Below are 25,485 nucleotides of genomic sequence, written 5' to 3' on the forward strand. Positions count from 1 at the left end.
AAAGGCCTGTGGAAATTGAAGACGCATCAAGATGCTAATAATAGTAACAAAATAACAATACATTATACTTGAAAACTTACTATTTACAGGAGTGTGCTAACTGCCTTACATGCATCTTCTCATTCAGTTCTCACTATATTCCTATCAGTCCAATTTTCAGATCAGAAAATGGTTTAGAGAAGGTAACTTTAGAGCTCTGAATGTCAAATGTGTGTTAATTGATAGAGTTCAGATTGGAACTAAGATTTTGCTGATTCTGCGTTCTGCTTTATGCGCTGTGCTGTATTGTCTTAAGGTTAAGTGGTGTTACTGCCAGGTGATTTGTGTTTCCAGTGAGAAGAAGGGATTATGTGATGTTAATTGTCTGGAAGTGGGAACAAAAGCACCCAACTCGTCCCTTCCATCCATGAGGGGTGTCTGTACATAGGAGACTGGGATGAGAGGAGTCTTTTATCAGTCTGTGAGAGACAACGTGTAGTAAAGAAATTGATTGAAAGAATGAAGAAGGTTGGAGGCATGAGGAAGGAATTTGACACTAATGGATTGAAAGTCTCTGAAGAGTCAAATAAAAAAATCTATCGGCAGGAACTAAAGGGTAGCAGAGAATGATGAGAATTAGATCTAAGTTGTGTTCAGGGAGTTGTCTTGACGGCTCTGCACCTACCCCCCGCCCCCTCCAGCATCTCAAGGTAACAGGTGTGCACAGGTGGAGAGAGAAGGTACAGTCTGGAGATTCTGAGGCCCCTGTTAGTGACTTCAGCGAGAGGTGCTTTTATTACGGTTCTTGAGAAAGTCATGATGAGGATATTTGGGAGTTAAGTTCAGAGCCATCAACTTCCACTCTACACAAGGAATGTATTCTTGATGTTTCAGAGGAAATTCATGAGAAGGCGACAGGTTGGGGCCATTGTCCCGATTTTAAAGGACATTCACTGATTGGTGAGTCCTTTTTAGGGACCTTGAGGGGTTCCATGGAAGTCAGGTTTAGAACCCCTGATACAGAGCTTAAATTAGTAAAGAGTAGCTTGGGGTAGAAGTTGGCACAAAGGCAAATCCATTTTTACCAGGTTGTTAGTCTCTTCTATGCTCTGCTAACTTTCTTGGCAAAATTTAATTTTAGAAAACTAATGGCACTGCTGTTCCCCGGAGTCCAAGGAAAAGCTTTGTCATCCTTCACCTCCGGTCAGCCATTAATGGGACACTAACATATTTTGCCATCAAGGGACACAATCGAATTACTTGGCTTTCATTTAATCTCTGTGCACTTTTCTCCCCCATGTTCTAGTTGTCTGTTTTCATGTTATCACTTGGCCTGTAAAATACCAAGTGGGAGAAGATCCAGGAGAATCATGACACCAGCCAGGCTAGACGGTTTGCCCCCGGAGGAAGCCCAGCAGCTTGTTAGAAGTATCTAGGGAGTTCCTGCATAGGCCCTAGTCTCCTTCCAATACCTGGCAGCAGCAGATGCTAGTGCTTATTAGGCAGAACCTTACCTGAAAAAACAAGCTTCAGAATAATAATTATACCGATAATACCTAATATCGAGCACTTACAATGTGCCAGACATTTTTCTAAGCACATCACCTGTGTTGGCTCACTTAATTCTCATAACATCCCCGTGAGGTGAATACTGTTATTATCCCCACCTTTCCTATAGGGAAACTGAAGCACAGTGTCCTGATTAACCAATAACTGGAAGAACTTTACGTCCAATCCAGTCCATCTGACCTAGAGTCTGAGCTCTTAACCACTTTGCTGAGCTGCCTCCTGTACCTACTCTTTATACCAGGGTCCAGAGTAATTCAAAGGGATTACCCATCAGGGACCCTCTGGGTGAATGTCCTCAACCTTCCTGATTGGCCTGATCTGGGCCACCATTCGATAGCAGGCCAAATACCAGGTACCCTAGTCAGAAGGCTGGTTTTAAGCAAGCTGCCACTGGTGGGAAAGTGGGATGTGTTGCAGGTTGTTGGGAGAAGATGGGAGATGAGAGCAGAAGAGTGACTGTGTAGGAAGTGGAAGGAACAGAGCGTCGGCTGGTTAGTGAGAGTCTCCACTCTTTTCCATTCTGGAGATGAAGTGAGATAATATATGAATTCATAGGGGACCTGGAAAGTTCTATAAGATTGGTGGGAGGCTGTGGTTCAGGGGCAGTAGTGTGTGGTGGGAATCAGTGAGTTCAGATGAGAACCTGGACGGCAGACGTGTGTGGACAGACAGCAGACAGTGTTGGATTTTGAGAAAGGTGGTTCACACTGGTGAGCCCACGGGCAGCCCCCTGGAGGAGGGGTGCAGGGACCGGTCTGCAGTCAGTCTCTGAATCCCATTTCCAACTCGGCAGCTGCTGCTGTAGCCAGCTCTGGACTCCAGCTCACTGGAGAGGACCAGAGCTCACTGCCACTAGATCCGCTGTTACCTCAAAAAATGTTTTGGCGGAGCTCTTTCAGCCTCTGCCCTCTCTCTTCTCCTGTTACAGGGTATGATGGGCCACCGCGTTCTATGTTTCCAGCCTCCCTTTTACCTGCTACGCTTGCAGGAGAGTGTTTGCTAATTATAATCTTTGCAGTTCACTGGAGTGAACTTGACATTAAAAAGATCAGGCACCTCTTGGGAGTTCCTTGGCGGTCCGGTGGTTAGGACTCCGCGCTTCCGCTGCAGGGGACACAGGTTGGATCCCTGGTCGGGGAACTAAGCTTCCACATGCCGTGTGGTGCAGCCGAAAAAAAAAAAAAAAAAAGATCAGGCCCCTCTTAATTTCAAAATCAGCATTTGGTGTGAACGGTGTGTGGTTACTCTGTTAATAACGCTTTCCTATCTACTTACATCTAACACCTAACACTGATATAATCCTTACTTTTACTCTTGCCCTGAGTTACCATTGATTTACTTATTGATGTACCTTTAAAATAATTGTGTTATTTTTCTAAAAATGATGATACTCAGTGTAAAATAATCCCCAAATCCCACCATGTACAGGTAACCATCTCAAACAGCTTACTGAACATTTTCTTCAGACACTTCTCTATAAACTCCTAAATTCCACAATCCCCATGAAGGAGATTATGCCATATGTAATTTTCGATGACTTTTTTTTTCACTTAACAACATATTGTACTCAGACTTTCTTTTAAAGGTAGGCACTCATTTGTAATATTTGCCCCGCGTTCTCCTTGTACCAACAGTTTACTTAGCCAGCCCCCTGTCGATTGTTCATTGACCAAGAGTCTGAGCATCACGTAGGGATCGTCCGACTCTGCTAATCCGGGCTCTATGGCTTTGCTGTCAATCTGTGGGATTCTTGGCATCGTATAATAGAAGGAGCATAAAAGGGATGAATGAAGAGTCCAAGACTCTGCTCCCAGCTCTGTCACTTAGTAGCTCTGTGACCTTAAAATCACTTTACCTTTCTGAATCTCAGGTTCCCTACCTGTAAATGGCGGTGTGGGTACGTGTGATATTAAAGGTCTGTTCTGCTCATTCACAAATGTGCTTTAAACCACATCTCCCATCCCAACGTACGCATGTCAGTTTTATTCACCAGTGCCTGTTAAGTTGGAGTATGTATGGAAGGAGTTGTTACACTTTGCCCTAAAATGAGTTTTTAGACAAGAGAATGAAATTAAAATTATTTCTCCCTCTTCCAGAGCTGCAGTGAAATTGTGTGTGTGAGTGCACGTGTGTCTGAGGTTGGGGTAGAGGTATCCTGCCAATATTTTTTAAGTATCACTCTGTCCTTCCATCCATCCTTCTCCTCTTTCTTCTCTCTCCCGCCCCTTCCTCCTCTCTCGACTTTCCTTCCTTTTTTCTTTTTCTCTTTCTCTCTTTTCCTTCCTTCCTTCCCTTCTTTTCTTTCTTTCTTTTCCTGAAGTGAATTGAGGACTAATGCTATTCTTGCTGCTTCAGTCAATGGGGACATTTACCCCATAATATAAGACAGGAGAAGCAATAAAGACAAATGGGGATTGTGTTATATTAATATATTGAATAAATGTACTCTTCCATAGTGGTGATGATGAAGATCAAATTATTTCCCTCGACTAATGCCCATGATTAAACTATTTGGAAAATATTAGTTAAAAACGTCCAAGCAATCCAGGTAAAAGCCTTCTGAGGGTGAATGGGATGCTTCAGAAAGTTTGGTACGACCCCCTTCTAATTGTTCACTATCTATCCTGAACCAGTTTGAATTCCTTTAAAATGAATTGAATACTTCCTTCTCTTCCTAAAGAATGCACGTTGTACGTGTTTTAACACTTTTCGTCCATTTTGGGGTCCTCAGTGGCACCATCACAGGCAGCATTCATTGTAATTGGCTTTGACTGAGAAGCGCCCCAGGGAGTTCGAGGTGTGTGGGGCCATTTCATTCTCAGCCCCGTGCTCTCTGGATTCTTGGGTTTGATTTTTATGTTTTCCTGTCTCTTCTGAGAGCCAAGCTGTTATGGGCATATTTGCTAAAGCAGTTCTTTCCAGCTCTACACCACGTCTCAGCACTTCAGATTAGCTGCATCTCATTTATCGTGGAACTGAACACAGAATCTTATTGGAGTTTTTAATAAGTTAGTAAAAAAAAAAAAAAAAAATGAGTGGGCTCCAGAAGCTTTTTCTGCTTATTCCCATGTTCTTACCTCCGTTCCAGAAACTTGAGGTTTGCAGAGAAGTGTTCTCCAGATAATTGCTGTATTCTCATCAAGATCCCATGATTCTGGTTTGAATGTGAACTCTTTCTTCTTCATAAGAAGAGATGATATTGCCTTTAGTCCGTCCAGGTGCATATGACTCCCAGTTCCATTCTCTCCTTGATATCTGACCATGCGGTTCTTGTTTTACAGTCCCCAGTCTGTCCCAGACCGTCTGAGGATCCGGGTGAACAAAATCAGTTTACAAGACTATGAAGGATTCCACTATGACAAAGAGAAGCTCCGGGAAGCTTGTAAGTTGGAAGTGCCTAATGGATATCACGGGATCAGCCTGTTTTCAGCTTCTTGGTCCTCCTTGGTTTGATGGATAGATTCATCTTGTGTCTGAAAGTCATGATTAAAGAAATGAAGGGAAGTGTAGTAACATGGGAACCCCAGGTGATGCTCTGTGGGCTGAAGAAGATGGAACTAGAAAAGGGAATCAGAACAAACTAATTCTGATCTTGATGCCACGTAAGGGTCTCTTGGTTTATGAACCATTTTAGTTCCCAGGCTGACCTAAAATGAGAAGAGCAGAATGATGGTGATACAACATGGTATAGTAACATCTAGAAAATTCTTGGGACAGCACACGTCTCTTCCTGGAGGCTGCATTACCAAATACTGTCCTCATTCTTCATGCCAGTGTGACAGAGTTATCTGGGAAGACACGTCCTTCACTTCTAGCTGTTATGTGATTGTATGACATCAAAGAAAGGCCCACAGCATAGTAAATGTCAGGGTAAAATGAGTCATTCATGAGGTGACAGTGCTTCTGAAACGTTAAGTTGAGTCAACATACAAATTCCTTTTCAATGTTCGTATTTTCCATATGCTTCTTTAAATATATATAACTGTTAGTTCACCTTGCTCAATATTCCATATTTATTGGGCATTTTTTACATCCTAGTCACTATTTTAGATCTTTGTCTGTACCATGAAAATATATGAGGTAACTGGGGAACGTCGGCCAGAAGCAGTTAAGACTCTACAGATGTGTTGGATATTAGGGTTCTCGGTTCCTTCTTCATTGTGGGGGCCAGTAGTCAAGTGCAGTAAAGGCAGAGAAGATGAGGGCCAGTGTCCAAGGGCACAGGCAGGGATGCCAACAGAGAGAAGGGAGCGTTGTAGAGAACCAGGGATTTATGAACGAAAACCCTAACTGGCCCCAAGTGTGGACCTGCCTGAAGGTGTAGAAGATGAAAATAGTTAAAACTGGCAGGAGTGGAGTAGGGGGCACATTTCTGAGCTCTGATTCCTGAACCTGTGATCTGTAGTGGGGTGTACTGGATGGAAGTCCCAAAATCCAGGGACAGTCTCAGGGTGGGGCAGGGACTTTCAGATCTGGAGGTGACAGTGAGCAAGGATCCGCGTCCCCCGTAACTCAGGCACTAAACCTACCAGGGCATCCTGTATGGAATTTCTCTCTCCATCCTTTCACTGCTTCAGCTCCCTCAACCCTCTTCATCCTTTTCCGTAAACGTCAGTATCCTTCAGCTTCTCCCCAGCCTTCTCGCTCCATCCTTCTACTCCTGTTCCCTTTGGTAGGAATGCTTTGAGGTGGAGGAGGAACAATTCCCTGAGCCTCTGCATTTCCCCCTTCTGCCAATGCAGATTATATTTTCTAATGTAAATGAGATTATGCGGGCCAGACTAGCACAAAATCTAATTTAACCGTAAGGTGGTGGACCTATACGCTTGCAATGGGAGACGTAGCTACAGTGTAAATTAAACTGACTTTTAGAGGCTACTAATGATAAAAGAATGGTGTTTTATGTTCTTTTTCTTACAAACTTCTAAACAAATAGCTTACAAGTTTGAAAAATTAAAAAAGAGACTGGATCTCAAGCCAGTAATATTTTGCAGCTTACTGTCAACTCTGAGGAGAGTCAGTTAGGAGTGGGGAAGCTTTTGGCTGAAATGAGATTTGAAGCTTATCTGTGGATTTCAATGACCTCTTCTTATCTTTTCTGGGGCATTATCTGTCCACTATTGCCAGAGGTAATTGTGATTTGAGTTTTTACAAGATGACATTTCCTGGCAAGTACTCTGCTTATCATCTCTTATGTGATAAAACATCTGTGTGAGGAAACTTCTTATATCAAATTGGGGGAGGTGACTTGATATAAGTCCAATAAATTCAGCCATGTCTTTTGGGACCCAGAAGAACAAAGAAACTCTCAAAGAGGGAATCAAAGCATTATCTCATTCTAAAGATTTGAGGAAAACAACATATGAATTAGAAGTAAAAGCAGCCAACTCAGTCACTCTACAGTTAATATATGGTGATGATGCTTCTCAACTGTGGTTGCTCAGGAAAGTCTGTCCTTGGGGGTTTATGGACTTATTCACACTCACCCTTTCTTCCCCGGCTCCAAATTGCAAGTGACTACAGATTCATGGGAAGGCCGACAGCTCAAACTGAGTATAAAGGCAAAAACCAGTTCAAATCCCAATGTGCAGTGCGTGCCAAAATAGGTTATTTCTGAAGCATTAATGAAATGAAATAGAGAGAACACATCTAGATAAAAGGGACTCTAGGAATGTGCTCTGACCTGCATCCTGGAAGAACAAAGCGGGTGAATCCTCTTCGGTCATTCATTTATTGTCAACATCCAAGTCCGAACTAGAGCAGGTCCTGCATTACTGGGTTCAAAAAATTAGTTCCCTTTCTTGATGGTACACCAAGTGACTCATCCAGGCAGCACGTGGCTGTTCTCCTTCACCGTTTAATAGAATCTTGCTCATGTGTCTGGATCATTATTCACATTAGATTACAAGCTCAGATGTTTGTTGTCCTACAAAGCCCTGCTTCTGTCTGTAAGGCAGGACTCCGTGGTAATTACGGGCGGGCAGCCCTTTTCATCGCCATATTTATTTTGGCAGAGAGAAAGATGGCTATAGTATTTTAAATACTTCCTGTCTCCCTTCCATTTAGCCCCAACTCACCTGGCGGCATTTCCTCTAAAATGATAACACAGAGAGGGTTAGTCTTTCTCTCCTTCTGCTCTTATTGGTAAATTTCAGACTTGCTTAAAACGGTTATAGTTTTTTCACTGGATTTATGAATTATTAATCCTCAAGATAATGGTTATGTGGTCCAAGAGAGGAAAGTCTATTCAACTTGAAATAGAACATAAGGAGAAAGTAGCCATAGTAAAAAAAAATTCTTCAAGTAAATCTATAATAATTATAGCAGAAACTCACTCTCATAATCAGAATGAAGTATATAAATAAGTTCTTAATAAAGCATATAATCATATAGTCTAGGCAAAGGGTAATCAGTTTTTTAAAATTTCTTATATTTCTAAGTACAAAAGAGTTTCACTGACACATGACATACATGTTTATATTTGGAATGACTTGATACTGGCCAAGATGTAACTCTATCTCCGGTAAACTGGCTAAACTTTACTCTGGTATCAGCTTACTCTGCACTTCTGAGTGGCCTTGATAATTCATTTGAGTCTAGGGCCTAAAGCAGAAAAGTAAAAACCAGTTTGGAACTAATTGAAAACAGATGTAGCCTATAAAGGTGGGGGCATTGCTAACATCTGTTGTATATCAAGTACAGTGTTCAACAACCCTTTTACATACAGTATCTCAGCACCATGGATATTAATCTGGCCATTTACAATTTAGTGTATCTATATAGTGGATAATATCTCAGTATATTATTATCTGGTTAAGACTAATGATTGTGGCTAATTAGATATTTAGGCAGTTGTCCTAATGGAATTTCCTTGTCTTCTGTTTAATGACTCAGTAGAAGCGTCAGAAACATTTGTGTTTGAATCTCACTTGCAACCTTGACAAAGTAATTTTACTGATGACCAAATCTCTCATCTCTCAAACGAGACTATAATTGCAGCCTCGTAGGGTGCTGAGGGTTACATGTAATGTTGTATGTGAAAGCCCCGCTGCACAGTCTGGCAACATTAGCAAGCCTTCCCAAAATGGTAGCTGTGATTGTTGGAGCTGCTATTCCAAAAGACACTGCTATGACATTGCCCTTCAATCTGCAAGTCCACAAGCCGGGCTCAGAGCAGCTGCCCTTTTTTTATATATATCTTCTCACCAAACTGCACACACCATTGCCACCCTCCAACTCTCTTTCTCACTTTCAGAAATAGAATTGAAAACACTAGTATATATTAAAGATTACGGAAAGAAAATATGAGTAATCATTTGATTTACTTTTATTGTGTCAGCTAGTACAAGAGACTGCTACGATGGCAAGGAATTTACACCTGTGAAACCCATATTTAGTGATCTGGTCAGATATCCGCAAACTCCCTCTCTTAAGTCCTTATACATTTCTTAAGTGCATCATCTGCTGTCCATCATGGAATATTTAAAAATAAACTTTATTTTGGAAAAATTTTAGATTTGCAAAAAAGTTGCAAGGATACTACTAGGAGTTCCTACGTACCTCTTACCCTTTTTTCTCATTGTTTAACATTTTATTACCATAGTACATTTGCCACAGAAACTGATAATGCTTCATTACTGTTAACGAATCCCAGTCTCCTGTGGTCTCTGACAGTTTGTCAGTCTTTCCTCCACCCCCCACCCCCATGACCTTGATTGTCTTGAGGAATACAGGCCAGCGACCTGTACAATAGCCCCTATTATGGCTTCATCTGTCGTTTTACTCATAATTAGACTGGAGTTGTAGGTTCTTAGAAAGAATACTGCAGAGGCGAAGTACCCTTCCCATCCCGTCATATCAGGGGTTACCTGATTCCCACATGACATGCTTGCGATGGTAACCTGATCTCTTCGTTAAGGTTGTATTTGCCCGGCTTCTCCACTGCAAAGTTCCTGTCTTTTTACTTTCCCTGTGCTGTTCTTTGTAAGTGAGTCACCGTGTTTCACTCATCTTCAGAATGGGGGGGTGTGGATCGTTGCATTTTCTGTTTATTGTTTTCAGTTTTTATGGATGACTCAATTGCCTTTGATAAACATGGCACGATGGTGGAGCCATTCACTCGTGCGTGAATCCATGCTTCCAAAAACTGTACGTTTGAATCAGTTGTATGTTGGATATCACCCTAGATGCTAGGCATTGAAAGATGAAACCAGGACATGTAACATTACAGTGTCATTTATTCAGTACACATTTATTGAGTGCTTACTCTGAGCAAACAGTGGTGGAAAAAGAAAAGCATAAATAATCCCTGAAAAAGCTCATCAAATGAGCTTTTTCTCATTTGATGAGGATTATGATAGAACTAAGGAAACACTATGTATCTATTTTCTTAGTAAACATTTAAATAACGAAAGGAAGGGATGGAATATATAAGCAAGCATGACAAAAGCCAATCTAACCGCTAATTAGTTGAATGACCTTGGGCAATGCATTTACTGTCTTCAGGCTTCAGTTGCCTTATCTGCTAAATGCAGTGGTTAAACTCTATATTTCCTCAGGGTGTACTATACGGTAATAAACGTTTAGCCCTGTAGAAATGACATAGGACTTAAAAATTTTCCTCCTGACATGTTTACTTAGGCAAGTTTTTAAAGCTCCAACATCATTTATTGTAATGACTGCAAGCATCAGAACGTGTTAAGTGCGTTTTGCTTCCTGAGTTTGCTAAAAACACTGATTTTTTTTCCCCCTATCGATTGCTTCATCTAAAATTGAACCTTTCCCCATCCTAACAAGTTGACAACAGGGCCATTCAGTAGAGATTAGGCCTCCATTTGGTGGAGGTAGGCGTTCCGTTTGAAATCTGTCTGAGGAGTTAAATGATGTCAGTCTGTCCTCTGAAGGGCACTGTCCATTGCTTTGCAAGTGTTTATGTTTATTTCTATTTTCCTGAGTTGACATTTACTCAGAGTTTTGTGTTTAGTTTCCTTTACTGTTCTCCCCTATCTTTTGTCTGTATCTTGTATTTATCCTTAATAAAAATGTAATGCTGATAAATAAAAATAACTGTAGTTAATGCATATTGTACTATTACTGTGAGCTAGCAAATGTCTTAATATTTCTACACATATCATATAATTTAATTCTCCCAACATCTCTGTGTACTAGGTAGCATGGTTATCCCCATTTTATACATAAAGCAACTGAGGCCCAAGAAACTTAAGGAAAATTCTAAGGACCTGACATTCTGAATACTTATTTAATCACTATGCTCCCTATTTCTTCCAAGTAGTAGTTATTTTCTTTTATAAAATATTTTTAATAGCATACTTGTTTTTAAATCTTTCACAATACTATTTCAAATGCTTTTTTGTATTTAAACTGACTTTACCTTAATTTACCAGACTCTGGTTTGTTGGACAATTTTCTGTTTTTGGATCTTTCTCTACCCCCCAAATAAATCTTCTGTTCATAAATCCATGTATTTGTTGACTGCTTACCATATTTCTAGTACTACTTCAGTTGACGGGGATACTGAAAAGTGCCTGCCCTCATACAGCTTATACTCCATTTGGAGAAATAGACAAGTGAATAAGTGATATAGCAGTAAGTGCTATAATGGGAAATAACGCAAGAGTGACAAAGGATCCTATTTTTGATAAGGTGATCAGGGAGAGACTTTCTAAAAAGGTAACATTTAAGCAGAGACCTAAAAGTAAAGGTTGAGTATGCACCTGGATTTCTGAGGGAAGAGTGTCCCTAGGCAGAGAGAGTGGCTAGTGCTAAGGCCCTGTGGTGCAAACATCCTTGGACTATTTAATGCACAATAGGGAAGTTCATGTGGCTGGAACCTGGTTAGTTGGGTGGAGAAGGGTATGGAGTCATTTTGAAGTTGTAGGAAAAGGCTGGCACGTGGAGGGGGCTTGTAGACCATGGAGAGGCTTTAAGTTTTATTCAGAATGTAATGAGAAGTTCCAGGAATTATTTGAAAAGGAGTATAACATGTCTGCATTTATTATGAATAATTCTGGCTGCTGAGTGGAGAACTGACTGCTGGGTTGTGAAAGTAAAAATCAGCGCACCAGATACAAGGCTAACATGATATTCCAAGTGAGATGTGTGCTGGAAGTTGAGGGAGTTAGAGTAGCAGAGTTGGGGAGAAACAGTTGGACTTTGGATCTATTTTGGAGGTAATGCTGGTAGGATCAGATGATGGATTAGCTGCACTGCGTAGGAGGAAAGGGTGATTCAAGGATGCCTCTGAGGTTTTGGGCTCAGCAACTTGGTGCATAGAGTTGGGGCAGATGTAGAGGACCCAGTGGTGACCAAGAAGCACTGAGTGAGCTAGGAAAAAACAAAAAACAGGAGAGCTTGCTGGTTAGAAGCCAAGAGAAGAAGAATATTTTATAAAAGAATAGTGACAACTAGGTCAAATGCTCTGTGAAGGTGGAGGGAGATGCACACTAAGAACTGGTCATTGGATTTGGATAGAGGGTGGTTATTAGTAACCTCACAAGAGGTTGTAGAGGGAAGAAGGTGAACAGAGTAGGTTCATGTGCAAATGGGACCAAAGGAAGCGATTCCACATAGACTGCCCTTCTGAGATGTTTAACTGGAAAGAAGAGAAATGGAATGGGGGCTGGATGTGGAATCAAGGGAGGTTTGTTGTTGGGTTTTTTTTAATTTGTAAGCTAGTTCAGCTGTGTAGGCTGGTGTGCGCGCCGATGGGACAGTCCACTAGAAAGGGAGAACTTGATTCAGGAGAGAGAGGGCCAGCTGCAGGAGCAATGCCTTTGGATAGGTGGAGATGGGGTCCAGTGCACAGTGGAGGGGTGGGGACAGTCCCTGAGAGTACGGGGAGGGAAGGCAGAGGAGTGGGTACAGAGGCAGGTAGGTTGGGGGATTTGGTACCAGGGAGAAGCAGAAGTTCTATTCTGATTACTTTTATTAGTGACACAAGGAGCAAGCGTTACCAGCTAACAGTAGGGAAGGGAAGTGTATCGATGTTCAGGGAAAAAGAAAAGGGAAAGTTTGAAATAGCCATTTGAAGAGTGAGACAGTGAGTGGCCTGGGAGGAATTGCTGAGCAGCACGTTAGATCTGGAACCTTGAGCTCCTTGATTTTTTCATAAGCATGGAGACCCTGACCTGTCAGTTCCTGGGGGTCTTCTTGGCTTATACACGAGTGCATTCCTTGTCTTGCTAACTTCCAAGACTCAGATACCAGGGGAATATTAGGCTGAAGGACAATGATCTTATTTTTAATATAATTCCCTTCATTATCTAATTCTGGTTATGATCCAAAGCCTTGCTTTGTGTACAAGAAAATAAGAAGTGATTCCAGAGCTGTGCTTTATTAGATGCTAATGATGTTAGTTAGGTCTCAGACAAGGAAATAGCCTGAAGTGTTCATACTGTCATTGTATTCTTCTTTCCTTGTTAAAACTTAGCCTTGGGTAATGAGAACCATCAATTGCAGGTATATTCTTAAGTCTTGCCCAAAGGAACATTTTTCCTTTTTGTTGGTTTATCCTGTGTACAACACACACACACACACACACACACACACACACACACACAAAATAATGACTAATTCTCACTGCTTATGTACCAACCTAGTCCGGTTTGTTGTTACCTTCCCAGTTTGCCAGCTCTGGGATATGAACTCAAACGGTTGTTACGTTTCTTTTTGAAGACTTTCTTCTAAGAACTTTGCATAGATTTGATACTTTTTCTTTCTTTATGTTAATGCATGTTTGATGTGGCATTAGCCACTGCAAAGTCACGACACCATGTTTAATAATAAATAATAACACTTAGTGTCCGCCTAGTGCCTCATAGCTTACAGACGGCTGTCGCATGCATTGGCCGCAGGCATCAGCAGAGGGACACTTACAAAGGTGGCTTCACACAGGCTCACGTAGCTGCGACAGGATTTTAGTAAGAATTTACATCTCCTCTCTCCTAATCCAGTACACTTTCTAACCACAACCCTCCTGCTTTGTAAAGACATAGCTGTGCACTTACAGAAATGTGGGGTTTTTTAGCATCTTTATTGGATTATACTCGCTTTACAATTGTTATTAGTTTCTGCTGTACAACAAAGTGAATCAGCTATACGTATACATATATCCCCATATCCCCTCCCTCTTGTGTCTCCCCCCCACCCTCCCTATCCCACCCCTCCAGGTGGTCACAAAGCACCGAGCTGATCTCCCTGTGCTATGCAGCTGCTTCCCACTAGCTAGCTATTTTACATTTGGTAGTGTATATATGTCCATGCTACAGAAATGTGTTTTAAAAAAGAATTTGGGGTCGTAGTTCTTGTGCTTGTTTGTGTTCCCTGGGAAACCCACTCTGAGACTTTTGAGCTTTATGTGTTAGGAGGTTTACTGGAGATTCTCCAGGAGGGAACGGTACGTGTTAGGAGGTTTACTGGAGATTCTCCAGGAGGGAACGGTACGTGTTAGGAGGTTTGCTGGAGATTCTCCAGGAGGGAACGGTGGATGTGGAGAGCGAGGAGTAGCAGTGGGCAGAGGGACAGACTGAGCTGTGAGGCGACTGCAGCAGAGCACTCCCACAGGGACATCTGGATCTGGGATCGCCATTTAGAATTGTCCCAACTGAGGCAAGGGTTATTGGAGATCGTTCAGGCTGTTCCCTGGGAGGAAGTGAACCGTGAGTGCGGTTGCGTCCTTCTGAGAGAGGGGCTCCGCTGTGAGCTGTCCAGAGCCAGCACTTTCAGCGGCTGAGGGAACGAGGGCCTCCATCCCATCATGGATCTGCGGGGGGCACATCTGTGCTGAAAGCACCATCTTGTCTGCGTAACTCGGCACCTGATTCTTGAACTAAAAGGCCAGGATGTAACCACCCACACACCCAAATCTTTGAGTCCATCCATTCCCTTCTTCATGTAACAACTATTTATTGAACACTTATTATGTACCAAGCACTGTTCTAGGTACCAGGAATTAGGCTCATGTATCACTAACCTCCGAGTTTCTCTCTTTGCATCTTTTGGCCTGACCTCCCTGCTATTCCAAATTCAGGGAATTGGAATGTAAGCTAGTTACTTTCTTTAGGTGCCTCAGAATGAGCTGAGGAAAATGGAAACCTAAAATGTTAATGCTGACCTTTTCTTAAAGGTTCTGTCTGCCCTGAACTACTATCAAGCCAAATATGCTCCTTTTGGAATTGGAGTAATTAAAATTGGAAATCTAAACGCAAGGTAATATACATTTCAGGCTATTTCTAGCCGAACACTGTAGTCAGAGATAACGCCAGGTTGTGATCCTCAGCAAGATGGATACTTATTCTATGTGTCGATCCAACTTATTGGTAAAGATACTGAACTGAACGGAGCAAAGGACAGAAATATGTGCTGGTCTGAAAATAACCTCTTTGCAGAATAATTTAGAACCACAATTTTACTTGCTAGTTATGTGAATAAAAGCGTCAGGCCTTTCATAGTTCATACTGGTGGAAAGCACTCTTTCTTAATACTTATTGGGCTTCTCGAACCACTGATCCTCTGCCCCTCTTCTGGAGTCACTGAGAAGCAGAATTAAAGCATTCCCTTGGTTATCAGGTGCTAGAATTGTGTTTTCTTTAGACTGCCCTCGTTCACATCTCTACACGGCAGTTGTCTGTATATAATTTGTTTACTCTTTTTGCTTTCACAAAGAGACTTGGGCCCCTATAACAGATTTTAGGACATCTTCTGTTACGATTCTTCACATGTATCCAATCAGCTCAAATTCAGAGCTGCATGACTGAATGTTTCTCCAGTATCTGTCGATGACCTTGCCCATTACCTCCATGTGCAGTTGACAGTAAGATGTTAAAATTGTGAAAGAGAATTGAACCAGTGTCTCTAAACATCTTTTTTTTTTTTTTTTTTTTTTGCGGTACGCAGGCCTCTCACTGTCGTGGCCTCTCCCGTTGCGGAGCACAGGCTCCGGACGCGCGGGCTCAGCGGCCATGGCTCACGGGCCCAGTCGCTCCGCGGCATGTGGGATCTTCCCAGACCGGGGCACGAACCCGCGTCCCCTGCATTGGCAGGCGGACTCTGAACCACTGCGCCACCAGGGAAGCCCTCTAAACAACATTTTGAGTATAGTATTTAACTAAATTTTGGGTCCGGTCATGAATCTTTTTGCTTTTGGACACAGTATTTCACCTTGACTTTCACATGTATTTGTCTGGCCAACCCATGTAGCCAAGATTTCCATGTCACTGTTAAGTGCTTGTTATCTCCCTTCCAAATACTGGAGCACTGGCAGTAAATTGTCAGTGGTGGCTCTTCCCTGTATCTCGGAATTTTGCGAGTATTACCTTCCTAATGAATGTACCTGGACAAACATTATATTGTTTTCTAATGCCCATTGTCAGGTGCCTTCTAGAACCTTACAGTTAATTGCTTCTATCACATTTAACACTGGGAGTGCACTCCAAGGAATTTTATAAATCATTTTGTTGTTCTAGAATTCCATTGTATGTGACATTAGGAATCCTCATTGTAATGGAGTTCCCTTCATCAAAAATAGAACTTTACATCATTGTTAGTAAACCTTCAGATTAACTTGGAAGATGATGACATTTTCTAGAACTGGTTGACCTGGACCTTTGGTTTCTGTTATTTACTAGAAGATAGTATTGGACCTTTTGCTTTTACTTTTCTTCTTTTATTACTGGTAGTGCATGAACCAAATGTATCCAAAGTAGGAAAAAAGAAAACTCATGCAATGTTAAGCATATTAGCTGTGATCGGGTTGCACTCTCCCTCTGACTCCTTTCATCTTTGTTCAGAACACAGCTTCAATGTGTTTTTTCTGGATTTCTCTTTCTCATTTATGCTTTTCCATTCATCGTGTGCTAGATGCTGATGATTCGAAAGATAAGAAGAAAAGGATCGATTACTCTTAGTTCCTGAGATGATGTGGTCTGGGCCTTGGGAGGATGTCTAGGGAGTTACAGTCTCCCCTTCCCCCCCACCCCGCTTCCTCCACCTGCTCTTCATTCTCCAGGCTTGAGAATATTCTCTCCCCAATTCTGCCTGTAACAATATTCTAACTCTGAAATCCCTTTCAGATATTTTAGGTGTTATCAATTGCCTTTGAGGCATTTGTAAGTGCTTCTTATCAACCATCTTTCCAAGGGCCACTTTTATATCATTTCCATCACCTATCCCTTCCCACCGCCCCCCTCCCGCCTTTTTGGTTTTCCTTCCCTCTCTCCAGCTCAGCAGGCCACTGTCTACTGTGGTGTCAGGCAAGTGTGTGAGAAGGTTGTAACTGCCGTGGCCACTCTGAACATCTGTGAATCACCCTGGTTTCTCTTCCCTCTCACCATCCAGCACCATTATGGAGCTGATTCGTAACATCTCCCACATGTCTATCCCTTATCTTTACTGTCTTCCTCTATTCCAGACTCCAGCATTGCTCATCTCATTTACTTCTATAGCTTCCCAACTCACCTTCCTGCCACTCACCTTGTCTTCCACTAATTTGCCTTCCACATCTCTGCCAATGATTTTTCTAACATGTTGTCAAAGAAAAGTCACATGGACAAGTTAAACAGGCAAGCAAGACTTTATTCAAGACTATTGCAGTCGGGGTCAAGACGGTGGCAATGGGGAAGAGAAAGTGAACTCTGCTGTGACAAAAGGCGGGAGACTTTTCAATCACTGGGGTGAGCAAATGGAAAAGTGCTAGAGGACTTGAGCCATTTGATTAGGCTATCTGTGTTTGCAAATTGTCACTTATTAGCTACCTATAGAGACTAGGAACTGGAGCAGTGTCTTCCGTGAACGATTACATGTCAAAGGGATGGGTTCTGGGTCTTTGGGAAAGATGTCCAGGGTTGTAGAACTGGCAGAAGGCTGAGAGAAGATTTACCTCTCAAAGGGGCAGAGAAAGAATTTATAATTCAGAGTCTTCTAAAGTAAGTACTCTATGAAAAGGGAGAAACCTGTCTAAAGTTTAGTCAAGTTAGGGGCAACATTAAGCTCCCCTAGGTCAATGTAAATCTTGAAACCATTTTCTGCTGCAATCCTTTTAGCATCTGCCAATCTTTCTGAGAATAAAGCCCCAACTCCTTAGCATAAAAAAAAAAACCCACAAGCCTCTGGCCTTGGCCTCACCCCCTTTTACTCTTCACCTACCTCTTTCTCAATCCTGAACATTTGCTTCTTTTCATGCTCTTGTTTCTTAGAGTCTAAAGATGATCTAAGGCTTAGAGAATTCCCTTTGTCTAGAAAAACTCTTGTGTCTCTTGTCAAATGTCATTGTTTTCTTCACTTGGGAAATAATTCCTTATGAAAGCGGATCCTGCCCTGGGGAATGTGCAGCTCTCCTGAGTCCTAAACACACTTGGTTCATGACCACCAGCCTTCCTCGTACAATGTGTATAATCAGCAGGATGTTTTTATGTCACTCCCCTTTTCACGCTCCCCTGTGACACCTTGAGGGCAGGTACTGTGTCTTCCTTAGTATTATATGCCCAACTCCTGGCACTGGAGTTGTCCCTGGCTCGAGAAAATCCTTAAAATCTGTTTGCTGTGTAATTAAGTGAATGACTTGCTGACCTGAAAAAGTATTTTGGCACAATCCCTTGTATATACAATGCACATTGGCCAACTTAAATGAAAATACACAAGTTGTTATTCAAGATTATTATTAAGTATGTAAGAGGATTAAAAAGAAACATGACTTGTATGTCCCTTGGGTTGCCATCAGAATAAATAGCAGAATTTGACGTGTAGTTTGAAACCCATATTTGTAGAGAGCCTGCTAGTTTCTGGAAAGCACATCTTCAACATATTATCCTCAAATCAAATGCAATGAAAACTACATAGTTACTTTTATCTTATGGGTGACATTTTAAATGAACCATGGAGAGGACTCGGTTCAGCTCAAGTTGTGAAGTTCAAACTCTAGGATCATTTTTAATCACAGGCACCGGGGTGGTGAAACCTTTGACAGATCCAGGCATGGCATGGTGAGATAGAAAGTTCTTAGGGTGTTATGTTTCCTTTCGAATGCTAATATGCCCATTAATTTTTCCTCTTGGTTCCAGGTGAACAGTGGGCAGGTAATAATGACAGGTTGTCACACGATCAACCTGTGGTACACAGGGGGAGAACGGGATTGAAATATTGCCAACTCATTCTGTTTAATTATCGTCAGCCATCAAGTTAGAATTTTAGTGCCCTGATAACCCTGACACATTTGGAACTAACGAGGTAAACTGGAGAGACTCCACTTGTCCCCTGCCATCCTCCCTTAGGGCTTTCCTTCCTTCCTCTGGTCCACGACCTCTGCTCCTTGCTGTTTCCCTCCAGCCCCTTATTCCATCATCCTGTTGACTTTCTGAATAGTGGTTACACTATGGCTAAGAAAGCAAGTTTATTTTTCTGTATGTCAGTATTCTCTGGTATCAGCAAAATATCTGTCTAAGGGAAACTCGGAACAGTTTCTTTTTTCCCCCTTTTCTCCTGCTTTTTTTCTTTTTTCTTTTTTTTTTTTTTACTAATAGACATTATTTTTTAGAGAAGTTTTAGATTTACAGAAAAATTAAGTGAAAGTACAGAGTTCCATATATCCCCCTGTTATCCCCCCAGCCTCCAGCACAGTTTCTCCTATTGTTGACATCTTGCATTAGTGCGATACATTGTTACAACTGACGCACCAACATTAATATATTCTTATTAAGTAAAATCCATACTTTACGTTAGGATTCATTCTTGTGTTCTACAGTTTTATGGGTTTTCACAGAGGTATTACATGTATCCACCATGACAGTATCATACAGAATAGCTTCACTTCCCTAAGTACCCCCTGTGCTTCACCCATTCATCAGTCCCTCCCCCCAAACCCCTGGCAACCACTGATCTGTTTACTATCTCCATAGTTTTGCCTTTTCCAGAATTCCATATAGTTGGAATCATGCAACATGTGGCCTTTTGAAACTGGCTTATTTCTTCACAATATACATTTAAGTTTCCTCCATTTCGTGGATTGAAAACTCATTTCTCTTTGTTGCTGAATAATATTTTACAGTGCGATAACCAGTTTGTTTATCCTTTCACCTATTAAAGGACATCTTGGTTGCTTTGAAGTTTCGGCAATTATAAATAAAGATGCTATGAACATTCATGGGCAAATTTTTGTGGGGACATAATTTTCAACTCATTTCAGTAAATACCAAGTAGTGCAGTTGCTGGATCACATGGTAAGGGTTTGTATAGTTTTGTAAGAAACTGCTAAGCTCTCTTCCAAAGGGGCTCTACCATTTTGCATTCCCACCAGCAAGGAATGAGAGTTCCTGTTGCTCCATGTTCTCACCAGCGTTTGGCATTGTCTGTTTTTTTCAATTTTAGCTATCCTAGTAGATATGTAATAGTATCATATTGTTGTTTTAATTTGTAATTCCCTAATGACATGTGACATTGAGCACATTTTTCATACAGTCATTTGCCATCTATACATCTTCTTAGGTAAGATGTCAGTTCAGATCTTCTGCCCACTTTTTTAATTGACTCTCTTATTGTTGAGTTTTAAGAGTTCTTTGCATATTTCGAATACCGGTCTTTTATCAGGTATGTGTTTTGCCAAGATTTTTTTCCCAGTCTGTTTTTTCTTTTCATTTTCTTAAAAGTGTCTTTCACAGAGCAGAAGTTTTCATTTTAATTGAGTCCAGCTCATCAACTTTTTATTTCACGGATCATGCTTTTGATGTTGTACCTAAAATGTTATTGCCAAACCCAAGCTTCCCTGGCTTTTCTCCTGTGTTATTTTCTAGGGAACAGTTTCTTTTTCAGACTATTTGTTTCTTAAGACCGCATATAAATTGATAGAAAGATAGCGAACATTTGACAAACTGTCTTGATTATGTCAGTAAGCCTAAAATTAATACTTAAGGGAATGTCAGGTTTTTAAAAATGTATCTCTGAAGAGTGTTAACATAAAATACATTCATTCTAAGATTATCTGTATTTTTGATGGTTTCCCCAACTGTTCAAAATGCATTTCTGTTTTGTGAATTTTTAACCCTGTTGTTACATTTATTGTTCTTTTCAGAAAGTGACAACCTTTTTATTTAGCCTTAACAGAAACTTTGCAATTCTAAAATTTTTATGTATATATTTAGAGCTTAATATCCAACCTTTGTAAATCCTTGCAGTTTCTGAGGAGTTTTTCCCTAGGGTTTCACACCTTCTTTTAATGATCCTATTGAAGATGGTTTTGTTTGTGATTTGAATAGGTAAATAGCCGCATTTAGCCGCAATTCTGTTTGAACAGGAATTGCACTATAATCGCTCACGTGTCAGATAATTAAATCCTTTCTTTCCACAGTGATACCTTGTTGAATGCATCACAGTATCTTGCAGGGAATGAATTAGCTGCTGTGAGTTTTCTCCCTTTTCATAAATCCCATGAACAGTTTCATGTGGATTTCATAGCAAAGGTGGCTCTTTCTTCTTTGGCTCTGAGGGTCTTTGCTTGGGTCATAAAGCAGCCAGCTGTGATTCCTTGCAGGTTTGGTTGGTTCTTTTATTTACATGCTTTGGTTTAGGTTCTGGCCTGTAGAAGCTTTGGTAGAACACATTATCTGCTATAAAAGTCACCACGTTTGATCTGCTGAAAGTGGCTTGAGGCTTTATGAATGGCCCGTACCTGTTGATAAAGAATTAGGGAAAATCCATGAATTTGATAAGGCTTATAGGAGTGAATATAGGGTGGATTTGCAGATATTGTGTTCTACAGGCACTGACTTCTTTAATCTTCGCGATAACCCGGACAGGTAGGTACCGTGATTACCTATCTTTGCATGGAGACCTCACATACTATATTGCAGAAGAATCAAGGGCAATGTAAGCTCACTGAGTAATCAAAATGATCAAAAACATCTGCCACTGGGATTTTCCTGAATAGAGTCATCTACCAAGAATAAATGTTAAAATGAATGGTATGCAAATACCTATACTAGCAAAAAACTACCAGATTAATGATATCGAATGTTTTGAATATCTTGCGCATCCGACATAATGAACTTCTTCCACCTCAAGTGAGAACGTGGGTTTTACATTTAGTTCACGTTAGCTGTCAATCAGCTCTTCAGCTCAATATGGGATATTCTAAAGCAGTGATTTTAATAGCAAAACAAGTCATGTGATTGTCTATAACAATTCTGATTAAAGTCAGATGTACTCTTGCTATCTCTGCTACCCCCATAATGATGAGTATCCTGCTCACCATTTTATAGTTGCATGTAGTTCTTTATGAAGTAAGAAATAGTCAGTTTAATTCTGTGACTCAAATTACAGACAGGGTTAGAGCTTGTCAACTGTTCGGATAAGCTTGATCCACAGTCTGTCAGGCCCTTGGAAGCTGGCCTGCTGGAAAGGGAAGGGAAGGGAATGGTGGGTCTTTAAAAGTGACCCCAGCCCTGCCAAGTGTGTTTATGAAAATGTGTGTGGCTTGACTCATGGTTTCTGAGTCCCAGGGCCATGCTCCTTTGTCCCGGCCTGGAAGTGCTTACCTTCGCTTTGCTTCCCGAGGATCACAGCCTTTCCCCAATTCTTGTGTAGCTCTGGATACGGGACTTGTAATTCCCCCCTCACTCCTTGGTCAGCCTGTCAGAAGTTTCTAGCTTCACCTCTCTGAGCTCAGTGTTGAAAGGAGAGACTCCACCCTCTGTGTGGCCCAAGTTTGACGAGATGGAGGAATAGCGCAGGAGATGGGTTCTCGAGTAAGAGAAGCCTGGGATGAAATCTGGGTGCACCATTTCATAGCTGTGACATTTCAGGGCATATTACGTAATCTTCCTGAGACTGAGTTTCTTCATTTTAGAAATAGGAATAATCATATCCACCTCCTAGGATTGTGGCAAAGGTTAACAAACACGGTAAAACCGGTTATCACAAAATCATTCTTATCATTTTCCTCTTCACCCAGATTTATTCCACCCAGGCCTAAACCCTTGTAACACAACTCAGGATTGTATATCTTTAAATATAACAGAATATACATGTGCAAAATGTCTGTTCGGGCATAACTGCCTTTTCTAGAGGCGGAGGGTAGGATTCACTAACAGAAGACAATGAACGGCTTCAGCCATCCCCCTCTTGCTCTCATCGCCGCTTCTCTGAACCATCAGGCTGAGGGCAGCTATGCCGGGATGAGGGCTACTCACTCAGTCCAGCAGCAAATAGTTTTGCATCTGGGAACTCACAAAGTTTGCAGTTTTGTTAACCTGAGACTCCCATGCACTGGAATTCACTGGCCTCAACACAGTTCACTCACACTCCTATGGTTGTACCAGAATAAAATTGCTTCAGAGATCTTGGGGAGGGGGGAGGGGGGAAGGGTGTTCATCTCAGAGTTGGTCCACAGGATCTTTTGTCTTTCTTCAATCAAGTAACTGACTGTCTGGAAGAAACTATTTGGTTGTCTTTTGCATCATACCTCTGACTCTTTGGAAAACATTTTTCAGGTTTTCTTAAAACTCTAGGCATTTTCTCTTTAATAGCCTTTAAGAACTTTGGTTTTCAATGTTTTGGGCAAGTCAGTTCCATATATAGGATATCTAAGCCTGGTCTATTTCCTGACTCTGCTTATCATTTGTGGTGAGATATATTTTAGAAACCATGATTTATATGTATATATATTTTTTAGTGCATATATCTTTCAGAAGTTTCTTATAGATGAAAGAGTACACTTGTGGATTGGTTGCTAGAAGATTTTAGAGTTTTTGAAGACGAATGGTGTTAATTTATGCGCTATTTGGCATAAATTTGCATAATGACTTCAAGTAGTCCTAACTTCAACTGTAGAAAACGAAATTAATTAGTATGACCCGTGGCATTTTATTTCAGACATAAAATCCAGAGCATGCAATGTGAAATATAGAATGGATTTCTCAACCAATTACTTTTTTAAAAGAGATCTTTATTGGAGTATAATTGCTTCACAGTACTGTGTTGGTTTCAGTTGTACACCAAGGCAAATCAGCCATATGCATACACATGTCCCCATATCCCCTCCCTCTTGAGCCTCCCTCCCATCCTCCCTATTCCCACCCCTCTAGGTCATCACAGAGCACCGAGCTGATCTCTTGTGCTGTGATGCTGCTTCCCACTAGCTAACTGTTTTACATTCGGTAGTGTATATATGTCAATGCTACTCTCACTTCGCCCCAGCTTCCCCCTCTCCACCCCATGTCCTCAAGTCCATACTCTATGTCTACATCTTTATTCCTGCCCTTGCAACTAGGTTTGTCAGTACCATTTTTTTTTTTTTAGATTCCATATGTATGTGTTAGCATACGGTATTTGTTTTTCTCTTTCTGACTTACTTCACTCTGTATGACAGACTCTAGGTCCATCCACCTCACTACAAATAACTCAATTTTGTTTCTTTTTATGGCGAGTAACATTCCATTGTATATATGTGCCACATCTTCTTTATCCGTTCATCTGTCGATGGACATTTAGGTTGGTTCCATGTCCTGGCTACTGTAAATAGTGCTGCAATGAACATTGTGATACATGTCTCTTTTTGAATTATGGTTTTCTTAGGGTATATGCCCAGTAGTGGGATTGATGGGTCATATGGTAGTTCTATTTTTAGTTTTTTAAGGAACCTCCATACTGTTTTCCATAGTGGTTGTAACATTTTACATTCCCACCAACAGTGCAAGAGGATTCCCTTTTCACCACACCCTTTCCAGCATTTATTGTTTCTAGACTTTTTGATAATGGCCATTCTGACCAGCGTGAGGTGATACCTCATTGTAGTTCTGATTTGCATTTCTCTAATAATTAGTGATGCTGAGTATCTTTTCATGTGCCTCTTGGCCATCTGTATGTCTTCCTTGGTGAAATGTCTATTTAGGTCTTCCGCCCATTTTTAAAGTGGATTATTTGTTTTTTTAATATTGAGCTCCATGAGATGTTTGTATATTTTGGAGATTAATCCTTTGTCTGTTGTTTCATTTGCAAATGTTTTCTCCCATTCTGAGGGTTGTCTTTATCTTGTTTATGGTTTCCTTTGCTGTGCAAAAGCTTTGAAATTTAATTAAGTCCTATTTGTCTATTTTTGTTTTTATTTCTGTTACTCGAGGAGGTGGGTGAAAAAAGATCTTGCTGTGGTTTATGTCAAAGAGTGTTTTTCCTTTGTTTTCCCCTAAGAGTTTTATAGTGTCTGGTCTTACATTTAGGTCTTTAATCCATTTGGAGTTTATTTTTGTGTATGGTGTTAGGTAGTGTTCTAATTTCATTCTTTTACATGTAGCTGTCCAGTTTTCCCAGCACTGCTTATTGAAGAAGCTGTCTTTTCGCCATTGTATGTTTTTGCCTGCCTTGTCATAAATTAGGTCACCATATGTGTGTGGGTTTATCTCTGGGCATTCTATCCTGTACCATTGATCTATATTTCTGTTTTTGTGCCAGTACCATACTGTCTTGATTACTGTAGCTTTCTGGTACAGTTTGAGGTCTGGGAGCCTGATTCCTCCACCTCCATTTTTCTTTCTCAAGATTATTTTGGCTATTCAGGGTCTTTTGTGTTTCCATACAAATTGTGAAATTTTTTGTCCTAATTCTGTGAAGAATGCCATTGGTAGCTTGATAGGGAATGCATTGAATCTGTAGATTGCCTTGGGTAGTATAATCATTTTCACAATTTTGATTCTTCCAATCCAGGAACATGGCATATTTCTCCATCTGTTTATGTCATCTTTGATTTCTTTCATCAGTATTTTATAGTTTTCTGAATACAAGTATTTAGCCTCCTTAGGCAGGTTTACTCCTAGGTATTTTATTCTTTTTGTTGCAATGGTAAATGGGAGTGTTTCCTTAATTTCTCTTTCTGATTTTTCGTTGTTGGTGTATAGGAATGCCAGAGATTTCTGTGCATTAATTTTGTATCCTGCAACC

The 25,485-nt window shown here is 41.0% G+C and overlaps 1 protein-coding gene across 5 annotated transcripts in view; it reads left to right on the plus strand.

The window, feature by feature from the left end:
- DGKI (diacylglycerol kinase iota) overlaps positions 1-25,485 on the plus strand; it is a 459,796-nt gene that overhangs the window by 322,520 nt on the left and 111,791 nt on the right. For all 5 annotated transcript variants that reach the window (XR_009565254.1, XR_009565255.1, XM_060305263.1 and 2 more), the window contains one exon: positions 4,830-4,930. Coding sequence is in view for 3 of the 5 variants with exons in the window: in XM_060305263.1 (XP_060161246.1) it covers positions 4,830-4,930 (101 nt within the window). In the remaining 2 variants the exon portion in view is untranslated. The remainder of the gene's footprint in view (positions 1-4,829; positions 4,931-25,485) is intronic.

Source organism: Globicephala melas, chromosome 9 (assembly GCF_963455315.2).
Source record: "Globicephala melas chromosome 9, mGloMel1.2, whole genome shotgun sequence".
Lineage (NCBI taxonomy): Eukaryota > Metazoa > Chordata > Mammalia > Artiodactyla > Delphinidae > Globicephala > Globicephala melas.